General features: G+C 33.3%; 1 protein-coding gene across 3 annotated transcripts; it reads left to right on the top strand.

The window, feature by feature from the left end:
• The first annotated feature begins 1,659 nt into the window (after nucleotides 1-1,659).
• Nucleotides 1,660-22,017, top strand: LOC114309614 (UPF0481 protein At3g47200). Of its 3 annotated transcripts, XM_082882558.1 has the most exons (4): nucleotides 1,729-1,923; nucleotides 2,056-2,095; nucleotides 8,331-8,495; nucleotides 20,539-22,017. In XM_082882558.1, exon 4 carries the CDS (start codon nucleotides 20,565-20,567, stop codon nucleotides 21,855-21,857), a length of 1,293 nt encoding a protein of 430 aa, XP_082738684.1. In that variant the 5' UTR covers nucleotides 1,729-1,923; nucleotides 2,056-2,095; nucleotides 8,331-8,495; nucleotides 20,539-20,564; the 3' UTR covers nucleotides 21,858-22,017. The 3 variants fall into 3 exon arrangements, with proteins under 3 accessions (XP_082738683.1, XP_082738684.1, XP_082738685.1); XM_082882557.1 differs by lacking the exon at nucleotides 8,331-8,495 and having other exon boundaries at nucleotides 1,660-1,923; XM_082882559.1 differs by lacking the exon at nucleotides 1,729-1,923 and having other exon boundaries at nucleotides 1,951-2,095.
• Nucleotides 22,018-22,484: the final 467 nt, after the last annotated feature.

Genomic DNA, 22,484 nt, shown 5'->3' with positions numbered 1-22,484 from the left:
TCCTTATGTCTCAAAACAAACATAATATTAATAGGTCTACTTCACTAATAATGCCAGCGTGTCGGCAAGAGAGTTACCTACACGTGAGCTCTCGAGCGTGGAACAGCTGTACGCTTTCCCGCCCACTCTAACCTGATATTTGATTTGTTTTCTCCAAAACTGGTTTTAAATTCCGTGGGCTGGTTTTGAAACTGGTTTTAAATTCTGTAGGCTGGTTTTGATTAAAATATAGTGTAGTGATATTTGATTTGTTTTCTTCAAAACTGGTTTTAAATTCTGTGGGCTGGTTTTGATTTAAATATAGTATAGTGATATTTGATTTGTTTTCTTCAAAACTGGTTTTAAATTCTGTGTGCTGGTTTTGATTAAAATATAGTACAGTGTTTGGAAGGGTCTAGTGCAGCTGGCACTCATGTGAAATTGGTTCAGTTCGTGGTGTACATGTGATTTACGTGTTGTAGTAGGGTACCCTTTATATATATTTTATATATATTTGGTGTGCCGAGTGGTGTGTTAAGTGGACCATTGGGTCGTTTATTTTGGAAGATAGAAAGAAAAAAATTGACAGTGAAGAGTTTAATAATGATAGAATTATTAGTGAAGAAATTAATAGTAAGAAATTATTAAATTATTTTTATATAAAATAATAAAATAAATAAAAAATATAAAAAAATAAATATTATATTTAAAAAAAATTCTCTATATATAAAAAATAAAAAAATTTATAATCTCCTCACTATTTTTCTAATACTATCTCTACCTCTTCCTTATCAATTCCCCGTTTTCCTCCTTATTAATACTAAGGTATTACTAATCTCCTCCCTATCTCTCAAAATAAACACCCCATTCTCAATTCTCTCCTCACTATCAAACCTAATCCCCTTCTCATAACCCCAAACAAACGGACCTTACTATTATCAAATGGTCTTTGTCAAGGAATTGGTGGGAGTTTAAAGCATGGTCTGCTGAGCCCACTTGGTAAGGTTTTTTGATTTATTAGTGGTTTATTTTGAACTTAATTTTATTAAGGATCTGTTTGGGAAGAGTTATTCTAGACTTTTTTGGTTATTTTAGTTATAAAAAATAAAATAGACTATTTTAGTCACAAAAAATAAAATAATATATCAAATCCATAATCATTATACTATTCTCTCACAAAAAAAGCCAAAAAAATAAAAAGTCAATAAGTCTTTTCCAAACTAAACTTTTTAACTTAAGCTAAAATAGCTAAAAATATTAAAAAGTCAAGAAACCAACTCATTTTTCAAACGAAGGCTAAGACTAGGGGATGTTTGGCAATCGGAGGTTTAGGCTATTATAGCTTCTTTTGGAAAATTAGCCCAAAAGCCCCTACTGTAGCACCTTTTTTTTTTTTTTTTTTTTTTCTGATTTTCAAAAAAAAAAAAAAAAAAAAAAATAGGCTGTTGCCCGGACAGTGTAGGCACAGTCACAGCCGGACAGTGTTACATCAAGGGTTATATCAATTTTAAAAATAAAAAGTTAGGGATAAATCTGTCATTTTAAATTTAAACATCATTTCAACACACTTTCCAATACAACAACTCAACTAAAAATTCATCTCATCTTTCCAAACACAAAACTAAAATAACCTACTAAAATAATCACATAACCTACTAAAATAGTCACTTTCCAAACGAGACCTAGACGTAAATATCTCATTATTTTAACATATCTCTTAACTATTTTAAAGTGAAAATTTCTCAACCTTGGCATCTTCTCATAGAGATTTTATTTATTTATTTATTTTTTAATATTTAATTTACACAGAGTGGGTGACGAGGGCCCCACAATTAGAGGGTTTTCGTGTGTGGTGGTAGGAGTGGGTACACGGTGTTTTAGTCATCTTCTTTCCCTGGATTCGACTCGGTGACTCCCTTCCAGGCACTTTCCTCGTATATGAAGGTTCGTCCGTAATTCATTCTCTCACTCTTCTTTGCTTCCAATTACTAAATTTCAAACTCCTCCGATCAAACAAAAAGGCGAGGTTAAGGAGTTAATTGATTCATTCATTCTACTTTTATTATTTCTATGCAGAGATCACAATCGATTTTAAGGACACCTTGTAATCTATCTGGTAAGCCCTCCTCTATCTCTACTCTCCAACTCAACTTAATTGATTTGTACATACTGTTTTCTGTTTAAGTATCGATTTCTATTTCTATTAAATATAAATTATATAATATAAGCAAATAAGTTGTGAGATCGTTCTTGATGAAAACCTCAATCAATTTTTCTCAAATTTATAAATTTTCATCAATATGGAAACTTTCTATTTTTTAAATTGATGATGAAATCTCAATATATGAATCTAAAAAAATTGTCAAAAAATAAAATATGGACCAAAATTTATTATTGTTGTAACTAATGATACACTAATTTTAAATCTCCATCACACTTTATTTTTTAAAAAAAATTTTCAACTACTTTTTTGAGCTCCCTAATTTTTTTTTTTTTTTTTGCTGTGTGTCAATTTTCTTATTAACCACTTTTGATATTATTATTCAAAACTTGTATATCAATTTTCTAAAAATGCCATTTAAAAATTATAAAGTTTTCAGAAAATAAAATATGTGGACTAGATGCGTTCTGATTGTGATCGTACATCACACAAATTTTGAATATACTTTATACACTTTATTTTTTAATAATTTTTCTAATTACTTTTTCTAAGATCTTTAATTTTTTCCCATACTTATTAGACCAAATGAATATTGTTATTCAACACTTATATATCACACATTACAAAAATGTTTACAAAAATTAAAAATAAAATAAAAATGAAATTGAAATATAAAAAACATAAAATGCTATATGTTATATGCTCAGTTAAATTAATATATATATATATATATATAATTAGAATAAAGTGAAAGAAACTATTTTTTGCATTGGTTGGGTTAAGAATATGGAAAGAAATGAATTAAATAATTGTAAAAAAATTCATTTTTGTTTAATTAATTTTATTTTGTTTTTCCCGTAATTATTATCCAAAAGTAGCATGAATATTATTTAAAAAATTTAATGTCAAGTTTCTTATGCAATTATATTAAATATATGTAAATAAAATATAGGGCGAATTACACTATTAGTCCTTATAATTTAGGACGGATGTCACTTTCATTCATGACTTTTCAATTGTAATACATTTGACCTTAAATTTTGAATCTTGTTCTAAACAACAATCAAAGATATTTCATTGGCAAACGATCTATTTCAAGGGCAAAGTTATCATATAACTTATTTTGGGTCGGTTAACTTGTATATTGTTTGAAATAAATGGCTTTTTTTAATGCTGTAACTTTCTTGGTTATATAGTTCTATTTGGTATGGTTTTTAAAATGTATTTTCAAATTTTAAGAAACGAAAAATTAAATTGGTGAAAAAAATTAAAAACACATCATTTTTATATAATTTTTTAAAATAAATTTTTTAATTTGTTTTCATTTAATTAATTTTTATTTTTTCAAAACTCAAACATGACAACTTTAATGTCATTATTAAACCAATCTATTAAATCAAAAATTCAGAACTAAAAATATTTTATATATTAAACATAGCGATTACACATTAAAAGCTTAATAACCATCACTTACATGATAACCATTTAAAAATATTTGCTAACAATAAATACAATCATGTTCAAAAATTATAACCATTTTCGATAATCTTTAAACATAACATTCAATCTTCTAAAAATTAGAAATATAATATCCAACAAAAGATATTAATCAAAATATTCAATCTTTTGTCACTTTTTACTATCTTTTGACCACGTTTGGTCATTTTGTATTGAAGATTTTTGAATCTCTGTGGGTATGCTCACAAAAAAAGCACTTAATAGTTGGAGTAGAAAAATAGGTAAAGCCCATGAAGCCCATGCCTTGTGACTCAAAAAAGCTCCTTGCTTCAGTGCCTACCTTGCGTATTGTGCCTCACCTTGACTTGTTTGAAGCGTAAGGCTGCGCCTCATTGCAAGCCTTTTAAAACAGTGGCTAGCACAAATGTTGTTCTATTCAGTTTGTGACCAACTAAAGTTACGTCTAACCTTGAGTTTATATTTTAAGAAAATTGCGTATTAGTGGGGCAAACTAAAATTTGTTTCTCTATATTTGAATCGCTTTGGATGCAAGTCTGATGCCAGCAAAGATTTGCATCAAATACAAAATTGACTTGCACCAAATATAAGACAAACTTTCACCCCATAAAATTAGGATTTTTTTTAATCCGTTTTCTAATTGATTTGAGATTCTCTCATATTTTTAATAATCGACCAAATTTTAACCTTGCACTACATGTCTAACCATTCTATAAATTACACAAATCTCTTCCTAGATAAACTATTCAGTGATATCATTTACAAGAGGTTAGCTTAGTTAACAAGGATAATGATCATAATATATGATTGGTACAGATTCTAACAAAGTTTAGTTGGAGGTTGATTGTAGGGTTGAAAATTGTAAGGGTAATTGGGGAATGAGCAATAAAAAAGTGTGGTTGGAGAAGGAAATTAGAAATGAAAGTTGAAAGTGAATAACAAGTGGAGCGAAATGATTTAGAGGTGAATTTTATTATGCAATTTTAAATTGTAAATTTTAATTTTTATGTCCTTTGAGAAAATCTAATGTAAAAGTATATATATTTAACTTTTATGCTAAATGTAATTTTTATATTTCATACAATTTTTTTGCTCTAAAATGTTACTAATCTATTAGTTAATATTTAAAATAAAATATTATTGATAACACAATTGAAAAACGACTTTAGGGGTTGTTTGGGATGTTCTAAATAAGTGCACTTTTTGACTTTTTATGAAATATGGGTTGAGTATGGGTTGGATTTGAAATGATGTGATAGAGAGATGATGTGACTTAAATAAGATGATGTGACTTAAATAGGATAGTGACTTTTTAGTTTTTTGGCTTTTTTAGAGGATGACAAACAAGGCTTAAGAAAATATCTTATTCATATAATTTAAACTACTTTTTACTTAAATTCTAAAATTATTACTTTAATTTTTAAGATAAAATTTTAATTATTTATTTAAGACCGTGTTTACCGCTAGTATATTTATATGTATGTATGTATGTATGTATGTTTAAGTTCTTCTGAATCAAATCTGTACTTTTTATTTGTTTTCCCTAATTGAGAAACAATTATTACTTTGGCATCAAACTTGTAAACAAAGTGTTATCGACAAAGATTCCTAATTCATTCACTTATTCCATCAAAGAAAGTGTTACCGGTCTACTCATTCTACTATTGTTTCTGGTGATTTCGGACTCCTTAGACAATTATCGACATTCTTTGTATCTTGTGAGTTTTCCATTATTTATTCCACTTGATACGCACATACATACAATTTTGTATTTTAGTATTTCCATGCTTGTAAATTCTATGTATACGTAGTTCGTGGCAGTTATCTCTATATTGTTATGGTATATATATAATCAATACCAAACTCGAGGACTTGAGCAAACAACGAATCTAGAACTATGAAGTAAAAGAATAGAAAATCAAAACTCACAAAAGCAACATAAGAGATTTACGTGGTTCACCCGTGGTTCACCCAAATTGCAGGCTACGCCCACGGGGTCGCTTTGAATTTACCAAGAGTCTCTCACACTAAATCTCACAAACACTCTCTCTATAATGATCTATCTCTCATCTTCACTATTGTGTTTTTCTCTCTAAGATCACAAAACTAATGAATCATAAATATAGAGGTATATGGGTGTATTTATAGGGTAACCTCAAACCCAATCCTAAATTAGTAAGGAAATCAAAACCTAAATGAACAAGGAAAACCTTAACTAATAAAGAAATAGTTGAGAGTCCAAATCTAACCAAATACCAATTTTCTTATTTTGTTTCCTAATTTGATTAGGTTTAGTCTTGTTTCAGGATCCATCAATAGCCTATGTTTCACGGACTTGGCAGAAGTGTCGGACACAGATACGCGTCTAAGAGTCGGATTCTCCATTTTCTTTGATTTTAGGATATGGGGACACCGATAAAAAGTTGGACACGAGTACGTGGATACATTTATTTATATATATATTTTAAAAATATATGAAGGAAATTCCATATTTAATATGTAAAAATAAATAACGAACAATTGATTTAGGGATGGTAGTCCCACATAATAATAGATAGGAAAGAACTTCTATCTGTTGGTATTTCCATAATAATACTAAAAAAATATATAAAATAAAATTAAATAGAAATGACAAAACAATTATTTTATTATTATTAAAGAATGAAGTATAGAATAAATTACAGAATTAAAAATACAGGAATGATTGAAATCTGGATAATATAACTTGAAGAACAGGAATATTAGACAACAAATTCTGAAATAAAATAATTAATAGAGACGGAAAAGAAGGCAAACCGAAGCTTGTGGTATCCACAGTTTCCTTAAAATAGATTTATCGCCTCATCAATGGGTGCTGGAAATATGCCGGCGTCTATCTCCCAAAGTATGACGGTAGAAACCAGTTAGAGCAGAAGCACCTTTTGAATAATTTCGGCGAAGTTGACAATGGCAACACTCTTTCTCTAACAAGAACCAAAGAAATGGCTAGCAAACAGAAGATAGGAAATTTTTTTCTTTGGTGTAAAAACCATCTCCAACTTCATTATCTAAAAATGCCATCTCATTTTTCATCTCAAAAATCTCTCCAAAGAAATCCTACTAAGTTGAAGGGAAAAGGCTTTATACAAGTAGGGGAATCCCTAGCCATGGCCATGAAGGCTACCATCATGAGGGCCATCAAATGCCATTAACCAGGGCCATCAAATGCCATTAACCAAGGCCATCAACTCTAGCCATTAGGGTTAGACTTACAAAGGTTAGAAACTCATGACCACTAATATGATCATCAACTCTGTCATTAAAAGATCAGAGTTTACAAAAGTCTCAAACTCCCATGTGTTTAATATATGCAAATAAATATGTATATAATGGTGTTTGAATAATTCAAACATATGGGTCGCAAAACAGATATGGATGTTGGGTCACAATCCGATCCAAGCCCAATGTAAAACATATGCACAAGCTAAGCTCAACACAGCACAGCTCAGCCCAATGTAAAACAAATGCACAAGCTAAGCTCAACACAGCACAGTTCAGCCCAAGCTGAAGACTAGGTCTAAATCCAAGTCAAAGACCAAACCTAGCACATGCACATGCACATGCACATGCACATGCACATGCACATGCACATGCACATGCACAAGTACAAGCCTAGGCTCAGTCCAAACTAAGACTAAGTCCAAATTTAAGCCCAATTTTATTGATTCCCACTTTATGAGACAATTTTCATTCACAACCTAATGGTTTCGGCTCATCATTTTTGTACTGTAATATTCTTACTTAAGATAATACTTAAGATAATACAACCCCAATTGGACCCACCTCAATTGATGGTTGGGTCCTACTTTAATTTCGAATTAAAATTGTCGAAAAATCATTACTTTCTAACAATCTCTCACAAGAATAAAATTGGCCGAATAAAGAAAAATAGACAACGTTTAACAACAAAGACTCGGAGAGAGCACACAGATTAACCCTGCATTAGAAAAGGTATCTGTAGGCCTTGAACCCTTCGTAGTGAAAGTCTTATCGGATTTACTGATTGACTAGTGAACGTGATGTTTTGAGCTGTTTTGTTGTTTGTGTAAACCGAGACGATAGACCTCACACAGGAGTTACTTCAACCATTGTTTTGTTGTCACTGTTGTGTCTTGTTTGGCCCTGTAACACTTGCCTGGTTGATTGAGTGTTTTTAAATAATTCGGCTTTATCAATTTTTAAAAAAGCGGCCCCACTTTGCAATCATATAGGTGACCTACATAAGGTATCTCGCTATACCATGGTTGACTATTCACATCAAATAGGTCATTAAAAGCATCAGCTTAATCTTCCACCCCACAGGGTATCACTGTATAAAGAAATGACAAGAGGATTTACTTCTTCAGTGACTCAACTGTTACACGCAATTAGATTGCCCCTTTGAACCTAGATCTTGGAATCTCCAGTTAACTAGGTTGGGTTTTCCATTATGGTAACTCTCGCTTAAGGCCTTAACCCCATTCCTTTTGACCACTTTTCTACTAACTTTCGATTTAACCCTTTGTTTAACGGATCTACAATGTTGTCTTTAGACTTTACATAGTCTATAGAGACAACTTCATTAGAGAGTAGTTGACGTATGAAATTATGTTTACGACGGATATATCTAGACTTTTCATTATACATATTAATCTGTATCCGTCCAATCACCGATGGGCTATTACAATGAATACAGATAGCGAGCACAGATTTCAGCCAACGTGGAATATCTTCAATGAATTGGCACATCCATTCAGCTTTTTTTGTTGTTTTATCCAAAGTAATAAATTCAGATTTCATCGTTGATCTTGATAAACACGTCTGCTTGGAAGATTTCCAAGACACAGCTGACTCTCCAAAGGTAAACACATAACTACTAGTGAATTTAGAGTCCTTTATGTCAGATATTCAATTCGTGTCACTATAACCTTCTAGCACTGCTGGGTATTTGGTGTAATGCAGCCCATAATCTCGGGTGTAGCATAAATAACCCAACACTCGCATAATGCCCTTCCAATGAGTAGCATTAGGATTACTCGTATATCTAAGCCTGTTAATTGAGTAGGCTATATGTGGCCTTATATAGCTCATCAGATGCATCAAACTTTCAGCGACCCTGGAATATTCTAGCTTGAGAGATATTCTCACCATTTTTCTTGGCCAAACGTAGACTCAAAGTCTACCAATGTCCTTGACACACTTGTATTTGATTTACCAATTTTCTCAAGTATTTTATCAACATAATGAGACTGAGGAAATACAATACCACCAGATGTTTTGGTAATCTCAATACCCATAATCACATTTGCAAGGCTCATATCTTTCATGCCAAATTTAGAATTTAACAACTTCTTGGTAGTTCTAATCATTTCATTATTACTACCAACAATGAGTATGTCATCAACGACATAACCTCTGTCAGTGTTTTTGATATATACACATTTTTCACTCATTGATTCTAAACCCACTTGACAACATAGCGTTGCCAAACTTCTCATGCCATAATGTAGGGACTTGCTTCAAACCATACAATGATTTAACAAGCTTACAGATTTTCTCATGTTACCTTGGAGCTAAAAACCCCTCGGGTTGCTCCATATAGATTTCTTCATCTAAGTTTCCATTTAAAAAAGTTGTCTTTACATCCATTTCGATGCATCTCTAGACTTCGCACAATTGTGATCAGACTCACCATAATTGGTGATCACATATCAAAGTAATCCAAGCCTTCTCTTTGCCAGTATCCTTTGATAATAAGCTTGTCTCATCAGCTATCATTCACTTGCATCCCAGGTCTTCCTACCTATGCAGGATAAAATTAAATTAATAACTTCTTTCTAGGGAACTTGCAACTTCAAAGATGCTTTTAGCCTCACTAGCCACCATATGGGTTTAAAAAGATTAGACAGAAAAACTTTAAAGTCCTAGCCTTTTAATATCTTCTTGGCTCATCTCTTTTCTCATAAAAACGGCTTCCTCAATTCCATGATGGTATTCCTGTGTAAATCTAAATTTCGGTTTTTCTAAATTTCACAAGAAACGATATGCACTAATATATTGTGCATAACCGTTGAACACAAAGTCAACGGATTTTAGGCCTATCCTAATCCTCTTGGGTTTAGGTATGGTTACATTTTGCATGACACCTCCATATTTGTAGAATTTAAACGAAGGTTTTTGGCTTTTCCAAAAATTCATATAGGGTCTTTATATAATACCATATATCACAATGATTATGAGACTATCAAAATCATATTTCCGAACAATATTTGCAGACCGTCATCAATCAAATTAGGTCTTTTCAGAATTCAAGGTACTAAACCCTATTTGGTCCAACCTGTCACTCTGAAGCCAATAGCCTTACTATAAGGAAACACAGATCCAATGTTCAATAATTTACTATTCGGAACTTCATAACATGGCCAGTAGTTTTATAACTAGGAATTACTAATTTCTGAGCATGTGGTCAGTAGGCTTTTCACTACTAGGAATCACATCTTGACATGTGATCAGTAGTCACTCCACTATTAGGAATCACAATGTCTTGACATAGGATTAATAGATTCTTTCATTATTAGGAATCATGTCTTAACATGTGATTAGTAATCTGTTCACTACTAGGAACAATAATCTCATAACTGCATAGCTAGTGATCTAACACTTCTTAGGAATCATGTCTTGCACGTACTAGGAGCCACAAATTTAAGAATATATTCAGAATTATAAAAATTCAGAAAATATATTCACCCACCCCAATGGGTTGTCTCATCTTTGCATTTAAACAGAGTCATATAGCAATCACACGTGCTAATTGACACAAGGATAACATATTAATTGCCTCGGATTAATAACTAAAAATTAGTCACCTTAGACAACGTAACTGCCTTTTTGACAAAACTTTACATTGTTAATTGAGAAATGTTATCCTGCAATTTTATGATCTCATCTAATCACACTTGATCTTTCTTGATATTCCTTTAAGAACCTCGCAAGGCATAAGGTTGTTAGGTGGAACATCTTTTGTTGTCATCTCTTGAAGTCATTTCTAAAAACTACAACAGAATTTCAACTATTCTATTTCTCCAGGAACCAAATTAATACTAGGAAATCTCAAAAACTGAAATTTAATTGAAAACTAATCTCCCCGCTAACTTCAGAATCAAACAAGATCAAGAAAGTTTACAGGAAGACTGGAAGGGTCACAACGGTTTCACTTAAAACCAAGTTAACTTCAGACAAAACCTTCAAGAGCTTGAATCATTGTCAATGGGAAACAAATTCAAAATTAAGTTTCTAGGGGATAAATCAGGTTAAAAAAATGATTCCAAGCAAAAAAAATTTACTACCAGAAATACACTACTCATAAAAGTTAATCGGTACTCCCATAACTGAGCCTATTATTTCTGAATAAAAATCAAAAATATTTTGGCTAATGCTAAAATTTGGTTTCTTCTCCCAAAACCAAAGTACTTCGGAAATAATCAGATTATAACCAAAGACTTTCTCAAAACTTCATCAAATCCCAAAGGTTTGCAACCCATGAAAAACCAAATTGCCTCAGTTGCCATTTCTGAATACAAATCATAAATACCTTTTTAGCCAAAGCTAAAATTTGGTTTCTTTATAGAAAACTAAAACACTCTGGGAATAATAAAATTAATCCCAAAGACTTTTTCAACAAATCCGAAGGTTTATAATTTCTTTTCTTCCTTTTTTTTTCCCCCTCACTATGGTAAACTTTCACAAATTATTAATTAAAACTACTACAAATTGAAATGCAATTATTACAATTGTAAATTGTCCAAACATGCAAGATTTGAGTTCACGGGATGATCTGTTTAGCCAACACTATACTTCTCCACCTATAATGCTTATCTTTGTATAAAATACATTACAAAACTCTATCCTCGTTCTTGCTAAATCTCAATACTCACTGTATATATACACACTGACGAGTTAATGAACTAGTAAAGTGAATATTACAAAAATAATTTCAGCTATAGCTCTCATTGCTTAATTCAAACGGCTATGAATCAAATATACATATGGAAATATTATGGTCATAATGTTGGCATTCCAACCATCCAACTATGAGCAAATATATTAAATAATAAATTTAAAATTCCATGAATATAAAAATATTTTGGAGTAATTTCCTTGATTACACGTCAAACATGAAAGGACTCAAAAAATAAATAGAATGAATAAGAGTTAATGTCATTACAATGCCAAGTTATAGCACCATGCGATAATGCAACATAATCATAAGCAAGCACAGTAATAAGACTATTATACTAGAAAAACAAAACTGTTTCACTAAATTTTCTTCCAAAACAAACCTGTTTGGAGATATTTTATACCATCGGAAACCTCCCCGACTAGACGAATATCTGAAGTTTTCAAAATGAAAAATCTAGCTCTTTGATTTTTCCAGAATTTAATTAATCAAAATAATTAATCAAAAATAACGAAATTTATTTACAAACAAACAAATTAATACGTGGATTGAATCCGAAATAATTCTCTACAACAAAGCGAATAGTTAAGTTCACAAGTATGTCCAAAAATCCGAAGGTCCAGTATTTGTACAATCCATGCTTAGGTAATCCTGTTCAAAACAAAAATTAGTAGTCCCAATTTATTTGTTTTGTTTTGTTTATTTGTATCCTCCTTTCATGCTTAGGTAAACCTGGAGACAAAGTTAGCTACAAAACAAATAACAAACTTATTTGTATCCTCCTTTCTAATCAAATAAATTAGAAATAATCTTAAGGAATAAAATTCTTATTTTATTTTATCAACTATTAAAAACTCATGTACTAATAACCAAATAACTCATGCAATAACAACTAAATAACATAAAATATATTGCATGAATAAATTACTAGAAATAAATAACTCAAATCCAATAACTCTAGGCAATTAAATTAATTTTAGTTCCAAGAGTCACTAGAATAAAACTATAATAAAAACTAAATTGTTTTATTAAAAATTATTTATAAAAATTAGTTTTAAGATTGCTGGTATTTTTTCATAATAATACTAGAAAAATATATAAAATAAAATTAAAAAAAAATGACAACAATTTTTCTTTATTATTAAAGAATGAAATATAAAATAAATTACCAAACCAAAGATATAGGAATGATTGAAATCTGAATATTACAACTTGAAGAATAGGATTATTAGGAAAAAACAATTTTGAAATAACAATTTTGAAATAAAATAATTAATAGAGACGGCAAAGAAAGTAAATCGAAGCTTGTGGTAGCCACAATTTCCTTAAAATAGATTTGCCGTCTCACCATGGGTGCTGAAGGTATGTCGGCGTCTCTCTCCTAGGATGCGATGGTCGAAACCAGCTATAGTAGTAGTACCTTCTGAATAGCTTCGGCGAACTTGACAATAGCAACACTCTCTAACAAGAATCAAAGAAAGACTCAGAAAATATGAGGAAGGAATATAATTTTAATCACTTAAAGAATGAGAACATGATTCTCTCTTATAAAGAGAGCAATTACAACAGAAAAGGAAACTAATTAAAGCTAATATTTGACAGTTTACTTTCCTATTTTTCCTGATTCTATACAGCCTTTACTTTCCATATTTACATAGGAAAAAACAGATCCTAGAATATTGACTAAATCAAGGCAATAATAACCAAATTTCCAGCACTCCCCCTCAAGCTGGTTTGAAGATATCTTCCATAGCCAGCTTGCTAGTCAGCTTATCAAATTGCTTTACATAGGAAAAAACAGATCCTAGAATATTGACTAAATCAAGGCAATAATAACCAAATTTCCAGCACTCCCCCTCAAGCTGGTTTGAAGATATCTTCCATAGCCAGCTTGCTAGTCAGCTTATCAAATTGCTTCTTGTGTAGTCCCTTCGTTAGCACATCAGCTAATTGTTCACTTGTTTGAAGGTAGGTCATACATGTTATGCCAGCATTGATTTTCTCCTTGATGAAATGTTTATCCACTTTTATATGTTTTGTGCGATCATGTAGAACTGGATTATGAGCTATGGATATAGCTCACAATAGACCTTCATAGGAGTCGGGTGAGAAAAGCTTTAATTCTTCAAGAATTCTTTTAATCCACATTACTTCACAGATTCCATGGGCAACAGCTCTGAACTCTGCTTCCGCACTACTTCTAGCTACCACATTCTGTTTTTTACTCCGCCATGTAACTAGGTTCCCACCTACAAAGGAGCAGTATCCAGATGTTGATCTCCTGTCTTGTAACACTTACCCAGTCTGCATCTGTGTATACTTCAACTTGAAAATGTCCATGTTTCTTGAACAGTAAGCCTCTCCCTGGAGTTCCTTTCAGATATCTTAAGATCTTATAAACGGCCTCAAAGTGCTTTGTCCCTGGTGAGTGCATGAACTGACTTACCATGCTGACTGCAAAGGCAATATCAGGCCGCATATGAGACAAGTAAATCAATTTCCCTACAAGTCGCTGATATTGTTCCCTCTCTTTGACTTCTTCAGCCTTAGCAGCTTGTAACTTCAAGTTAGGCTCGATCGGAGTCTCCACTATCTTACAACCAAGCATACCTGTTTCTCCAAGGAGATCAAGAACATATTTTCTCTGATTAACGAATATACTTTCCTTGGATCTTGCAAATTCCATACCGAGGAAATACTTGAGGGCTCCCAGATCCTTAATTTGAAATTCTTTTGCGAGTTTCTCTTTGAGGGCTGCTAACTCTGCTTTATCATCACCAGTTAAAATGATGTCATCAACATAAACAATCAAAATTGCAATTTTACTGTCTTTTAAATGTTTATAAAATATTGTGTGATCTGCTTGACTCTGCGAGAAGCCACAACTGATAACTGCCTTTCCAAAGCGTTCAAACCACGCTCTTGGTGATTGTTTGAGTCCGTATAATGACTTGTTCAATCTGCATACTTTGTCGCTACCAAGTCTCTGTTCAAATCCCGGCGGTAGGCTCATGAACACCTCCTCTTCAAGATCACCATTGAGAAATGCATTTTTAATGTCAAGTTGATGTAGAGGCCAATCTGAATTTACTGCAAGAGATAACAGTACTCTGATGGAATTTATTTTAGCAACAGGAGAAAACGTCTCCTGATAGTCGATCCCATAAGTTTGAGTGAAGCCTTTAGCCACCAGTCTCGCCATGTATCTCTTAACGCTTCCATCTACGTTACATTTTATCATAAACACCCATTTACACCCAACTGTTTTCTTGTCTTTGGGTAGATCAACTATCTCCCAAGTACCACTTCTCCTTAAAGCATTCATCTCGTCCATGACTGCTAATTTCCAATTCAGATCATCCAATGCTTCCTGTATATTCCTTGGAACAAATAAGTGTGAAATCCTAGATGTGAAAGCTCTATGGTTTTTAGACAGTCTTTGATAGGAGAGGTAATTTGCAATAGGATGTTTAATGCAATTTCGGACACCTTTCCTAATTGTTATAGGAACATCAAGGTCGGAAATAGAAGGAATAGGATTACCTAAAATTTCGATGCCAGAACTGGGGTGGACATTCGGATCATTAAGATGAATATTCGGGTCATTATTCCTCAGATAAAATCGCTTCCTAGTATAAACCTGAAGCTCAGAATTTAGATCATTTTGTAGTACTTCTCCCCCTAAACAAGAATCTTCTTGACTAGGCACCAAAGAACTTGGTTCTCCTAAGTGATCATTATCAGACATATGTGGTTTTTGTGTAGGATAAATGACATTGGGGAGTGGGATAGAAATATCCCAAAAATTGTCTTCTACTCCACTTGTCTCCCCCTGAAGAGAATTGTTGGGGAAGTAGGATTTTGTTTCCACAAATGACACATCCATACTCACATGAAATTTCTTGGTTTGAGGATCGAAACACTTATACCCCTTTTGGTTTGAGGAATAACCTAAAAAAACACATTTTATAGCACGGGGGTCAAGTTTTGAACGAAATTGACTGGGAACATGAACATAGGCAGTACATCCAAAAACTTTGGCGGGTAAATCAGAAAACAACCTCGTGTCAGGGAAAAAAGTTTTGAGACAATCAGAAGGTGTTTTGTATGTTAACACCTTTGTAGGCATCTTGTTTATCAAATAAGAGGCTGTTAAAATTGCTTCACCCCATAAATATTTAGGAACATGCATGTAAAACATTATAGCACGTGCTACTTCAAGTAAATGTTTATTTTTTCGTTCTGCAATGCCATTTTGTTGAGGGGTATCTCGACATGTAGATTGATGAAAAATTCCCTTTTTTGCCAAAAACTCACCCAACTGCTCATTGAAATATTCTGTTCCATTATCAGAATGTAAAATACCAATTTTGGTTTGAAATTGGTTTTCAATCATATTGTAAAAATTTGTGAATAAAGTTTTCACGTCAGATTTTTTATTCATCAAATAAATCCAACATAAGCGGGTATGGTCATCAATAAATGTAACAAACCATCTTTTACCAGAAATAGTAGTGATTTTAGAAGGGCCCCAAACATCACTATGAATCAAATAAAAAGGTTTGGAAGCCTGGTAATGTTTTGGCAAATAAGTAGAGCGATGGAATTTTGCAAAAATGCAACTTTCACAATGAAAAGAAGAACAATCAATCCATTTAAATAGTTCTGGAAATAAATATTTCAGATAAAAAAAACTAGGATGTCCTAGCCTATAGTGCCATAGCATTATTTTTTCTCGAATAGAGATTGAACTAGTACTATTAAAGCTCTGAGCTTTTTTATTACTAAAAGGTACTTCATCAAAGTAGTAAAGACCTTCAAGCATCCTAGCACACCCAATCATCATCCCCGAGTTCTGGTCTTGAAATTCACAATGGGATTCAAAAAATGGAACACGACAACTAGAATCCTTAGATAGTTTACTGACAAACAAAAGGTTACAGGCTAAGTTGGGGACGTGAAGAACAGAATTGAGATTAATTTTCTCAGTTAGTTTAATAAATCCTTTTCCTGCAATAGGTGAAAAACTACCATTGGCTATTCTGATTTTGTCATGACCAGAACAATAAATAAATGGGAAAAACTAGTCATGTGATCGGAGGCACCAGAATCTATGATCCACAGAGAGAAGTTTAGGCAAGAGAAGGCTTCAGGATTTCTACCTGTTTGTGCCAAAAAAACACTAGGAGTACCGGATGAGGAGTTGGATTTTATCAGCTTTAAGAGTTGATCAATCTGCTCTTTGTTGAAGGGACCTGAATCGACTTCACTAGCAGTAGGAAAGTCACGATTCTTATCTCCTTGTTTGCTGCTTTTCTAGTTGACAGGTTTGCCATGGATCTTTCAACACGTTTCGCGTGTATGGCGAGGCTTGTTGCAAAAATCACACCAGACCCGTGGCTTATCATCAAACCTGCGCTGGTAATCAAACCTGCGCTGGTAATTTGCAGCCTTGTTGGCCGCAGCATCGCTAATTAAAGCAGAAATTTCAATTGACTCACCAGTACCTTTTTTCTTAAGCATGACGCTCCTTCGGCTCTCTTCCCTTCTGACTTCGGCAAATACTTCGCCAATGGATGGGAGAGGAGGTCTGCCAATAATTCTTCCTCGCACTGCATCGAACTCAATGTTGAGGCCGGCAAGAAACTTGTAAATACGACTGTCTTCCACAGTTTTCTTGTGGTGGTTGCTGCCGTCAACCGATTTCCATTCGTATGTGTTGAAGATGTCAAGATCCTGCCACAACCTTTTCAACGAATTGAAACATTTGTGACGGAATCATCTCCTTGACGAATCTCTCCCAACTTCAAAATCAATTCGAAAACTTGAGATTGATTTCCTAGGTCAGAATACATCTGACTAACATTATCCCACAATTCTTGTGCAGTAGTATAGCACATGTAATTAGAGCTTATATCCTCCTCCATGGAATTGACCAACCATGTCATAACCATGGAGTTTTCAGCGTCCCAACTGTCGAACAGCCGATCATTAACAGCAGGAGCCTTCTTGTCACCAGTGATGTAACCGATCTTTCCTTGCCCACGGATATACATCCGGATAGATTGTGACCAGTGGAGAAAATTATCGCCATTTAGGCGGATGGTGGTGATTTGGACAGAGTGAGAGTTGGACGTTTTCACCGGAATGGTAGCGGCAGGGGTTGAAGTGGCAGGGGTTGAAGTGGTTTCGGACGTAACTTCCGACATGGCTACGATGGTTTTGAGGCTGCTGTGTTTTTTGCTTTGATACCAACTCAGAAAATATGAGGAAGGAATATAATTTTAATCACTTAAAGAATGAGAACATGATTCTCTCTTATAAAGAGAGCTATTACAACAGAAAAGGAAACTAATTAAAGCTAATATTTGACAGCTTCTACTTTCCTATTTTTCCTGGTTCTATACAGCCTTTACTTTTCATATTTACATAGGAAAAAACAGATCCTAGAATATTGACTAAATCAAGGCAATAATAACCAAATTTCCAGCAGAAAGGGCTAGCAAAAAGAAGATAGGAAAATTTTTCTTTGGTTTAAAAACTATCTCCAACTTTATTCTATCAAACCGCGATATCATTTTCCATATCAGTAATCTCTCCAAAAACATCCTACTAAGGTGAAGGGAAAAGGCCTTTATTTATACAAGTAGGGGAGTCCCTAGCCGTAAAGGCTATCATCATGAGGGCCATCAAATGTCATTAACCGAGGCCATCAACTCTAGCCATTAGGGCTAAAGTTACAAAGGTTAAAAACTCATGGCTGCTAATATGGTCATCAGCTCCATCATCAAACGATGAGAGTTTACAAAAGTCTAAAACTCCTATGTGCTTAATATATACAAATAAATATGTATATAATGATGTTCGAATAATTGAAACAGATGGGTCGCAAAATGGATATGGATGTTGGGTCATAACCCGATCTAATCCCAATCTAAAACACATGTACAAGCTAAGCCCAACAAAGCACAGCCAATCCAAGCTCAAGACTAGGTCCAAATCCAAGTCTAAGATCAAACCCAATACCTGCGCAAGTACAAGCACAAGCAAAAGCCTAGACTCAGTCCAAACCCAAGACTTAGTTCAAATCTAAGCCCAACTTTATTGATGCCCACTGTATGAGACAATTCTCATTCACAACTTATGGTTTCGGCTCATTATTTTTGTATTGTAATCTTTTTACTTCAGAAAATACAGCTCCACTCGGACTCACCTCAATCGGCAATTGGGTCCCACTTTAATTTCAAATTAAAGTTGCCGGAAAATCATTATTTTCCAACACTATCCATATTGACAAGAACCAATAGATCATAGAACGTAAATTGCCTGATGAGTTTGTTTTTAAATGGAATGTTCATTATGATGATAAGTAGTCAATTAGGAGCCGGATAAGCAAGTGCGAAAATAAAAGCTTGTATAAATACGAAAATTGAAACTCATTATCTTGCGCTATTTGTTGAGGAACTAACAAAAAATAAGCTGAGTTATTTCTCCTTCCAAGCCAGAGGGTTCTTGATGTAGAATGTTTGGTCATAGAGTTTCTGGAACTCATGGACAAACGAGACAAAGGCAAAAGGCACTAGTAATAAAACCTGCAATAAAAATCTAATGGATCGAGACTTGGATGATGGATTGTCTTATAAAATCTCGTGAGAATGTCAACAAATTTACTCATTCAGGTATCCTGTTTTAGTTGGAAGATGAAGATTTAGATTATTTGTGAGATGTCACCAACAAAGTGACAAGCATCTTAAATATGGCTTTTATGGGCCTGTTTGGTATCATTTTTAATTTTTTGTTTTCATTTTTGGAGAACATATAAAATGTGTTTACTGAACTATATCTAAAAATGTTATAGGGGGGAAAAAAAAAAAAAAAAAATCTAAAAACAATCCATATCTTTGGAAATACAAAATTTAAAGTTTTTGAATTTTCAACTTTTTTTGTGCAAAAATGAAAATGATAGGTATTTTTTGAAAATTTTCATTATTTTTGTTTCAGAATAGGCTCTAATTGTTTCCAATACTTAAAGGATGAATAAATCACTTAGGTTGGTTTTTTAAGGCAAAGTTTCACATGCTGAATGTTGAATCAAAGGATCTAAGTTTCGATTATCAACCAAAGTCATATAGTTTGAGAATGATGAAAGAATGTTGTTATCCAAAGTTAAAAGACTTTTCCACCTAACTAATGGAAAATAAAAAATTTAGAGACCCTCGGGATATTGATTTGTGATTATGTTTTAATTTTAAACAGTAAATACCAAATTCCAATCAAACAATCAATAACAAATCGGCTTAATGATTTAAATGATAAAAACCACGGGCAAAAGCCACAAAACAATTCACTAAGAAGACAGAAAGGAATTACACATGAGTACCTTTTTGACTATTTGATGTTTTAGTGAACTTTTGATGTTTTATGAAAATACGTGTAGAAAAAGTAGAGAGGAGGAGTTGACTTTGTGTAATAAATTTTTGACTATTTTGCTAAGTAGCCAAACCAGCAGTGTCTATGAAAGTGATATCCCTGATTAAATGGTCGTTAAGGTGTTTGCCCATTTAAATTTTAGGCTACCTATAAAGTTGATCTATGAATGAAAAATAAGAGTATTTCTTGATTAATAGGAATCTAATAGTTTTGAAGAAAAGTAAGACAATGCTTTCTACCCTTATGAATTCAACTTTTACTGGTTCAATCTATTATTACACTACAATATTTGTCTTTTCTCCAAATGAATTCTGATGCAGGGGAAAGAACGTTTCTAGAGGTACAATTATTGTATGTTCTATAATATTCTAAATTGGCAATTGTCGAACAAGTAAATAGAGTATAAAAATTGACCAGGACTTGGTGGGTGACATCGACTACCTTAAGTAGGTAGCATATTTGATCTTGGCACATTGGAATTCATTTTTATAACAACTTAGTGTTTTGTTTGGAACAGGGTACTAGATTGCTTCTTAAGTAAACATGGAATGGAGTGATGAAAAAGATTTTGTTTCGATGAATATTTGTTACATGCTTGAAGGTTTCTCCCATCCACCAACGGAGTTTTGTATATTTAGATTACATGAAGAACTACGTCAGTTAAACGACAAGGCCTATGACCCAGAGATTATTTCAATAGGTCCTTACCACCGTAGTAAACAAAACCTACAGATGATGGAGCAGCACAAGTTACGCTATTTTCATTCACTTCTTCAAGAAAAAAATCAGAGTCCAAAAAAATATGTCGATGCTATTAGAGAACTAGAACAAAAAGCACGCCAATTTTATGCTGAACCTATAAGCCTTGATTCAAATGAAATGATCACAATGATGGTACTGGACGGCTGCTTTATCATTCAATTGTTGCGGAAGTTTGATATGGAATTCTTGAGAGATAAGAATGATCCTATTTTTAAAATGGACTGGATTTTTAATAGGTTGCAGCGCGATTTAATGTTATTTGAAAACCAAATCCCGTTCTTTATACTGTGCGAGTTATTTGATATGATCGAGGCACCAAACAACCATAAGAGGCTCATTTATTTGGCCTTGAGGTTTTTTAGTGATCTTTTACCAGGTACCGGTAAAAGGGAAGATGGAAAAGAGTCACACAGTAAGAGCAGTCATTTACTCGGGTTGATACACAGTAACTGGCGCCCCTCATTTGCAGGGTTGGAGCCTGTTGAAGATGCCTCGAATAAAGAAGGAAAAGGGAACTGGCAAGTCATTCCTAATACAAGAGAGCTCCAAGAAGCTGGAGTTAAGATAGAGAAGTTTGAGGTTACAGGAGGTAGCTTGTTTGATATCAAGTTCAAAAGTGGGGTATTGCAGATTCCACCTTTAACCATTGAAGGCAGGACAGGGTCATTCTTCAGAAACCTCATTGCATATGAGCAATATAGTCCTGATAGCCAACTCCGTTATGTCACTGATTATGTGAAATTTTTAGATTGCCTCATTGACTCTCCAAAGGATGTCAAAATACTTTCTCGTTGTGGTATCATTGATAATTGGTTAGGTGATGATGAAGCGGTTTCCAACTTATTTAACAAGATTAGTGACACGGTCTCGGGGACAAGCACGCATTTCCAGTATGCTGATATCTTCAACGAGGTGAACATCCATTGCAGCCAGCCCTGGAATCTGTACAGGGCAACTCTGAACCGGAATTATTTTAATAACCCGTGGGCAATGATTGCAATTATGGCTGCTTTGGTATTACTTCTACTCACTTTGACACAAACTGTATTTACGGTTTTTCGCTGGAAATTGTAATTGTTGGAGCGACAAAATAGATGGTCACAACTTATTGGTGAGAGTATCAGTGTGCTCTTCTTTATCGTCTTTAAACTCTCCGTTTGTAATTACTTTGACAATATTCATACATATATGTATGTGTATGTTTGCTTTGGATATTGATTTGCTCTTCAGTGAATTGTTCTCTTCTCCTCTCTTCCCTTCTTGTTATTCATTCTCTTCTGTTTTGTGTCAGCTTTATATATTGATTTGCTCCGGTGGATGTTTCTTTTTTTTTTTTTTTTTTTTTCTCGTCTGTTGCTTTAATATGTAGACTAAATAAATATAGAAAAATTCATCCCTAATGACATGGAATGGAATAGACCATGTGAAGGGGCCCTCACTTTCTATCTCTCTCTATTCTCTCTCACTTTATTACAGGTCAAAATAGGGATAATGTATTAGAAGATGTAGAACCACTTATTTATGACACAGTTAACCTATTCATTTATGTAATTTACTACTTTGGCAACAACTTTTACGCCTTTACAATCCTAATATTTTGGTTATTATGCCAAGTGATGTTAAAGTGTTGTTTGTTATGAGGTGAAGAAGCTTAGGTTATGTACTTGTTATATTGTTTGTGAACATTTTGGTATTTTTACC

Source organism: Camellia sinensis, chromosome 8, assembly GCF_055761805.1.
Source record: "Camellia sinensis isolate YWXY chromosome 8, ASM5576180v1, whole genome shotgun sequence".
NCBI classification, from domain to species: domain Eukaryota; kingdom Viridiplantae; phylum Streptophyta; class Magnoliopsida; order Ericales; family Theaceae; genus Camellia; species Camellia sinensis.
The sequence above is the reverse complement of the archived record's forward strand: the minus strand, read 5'-3'. Positions and strand labels throughout refer to the sequence as shown.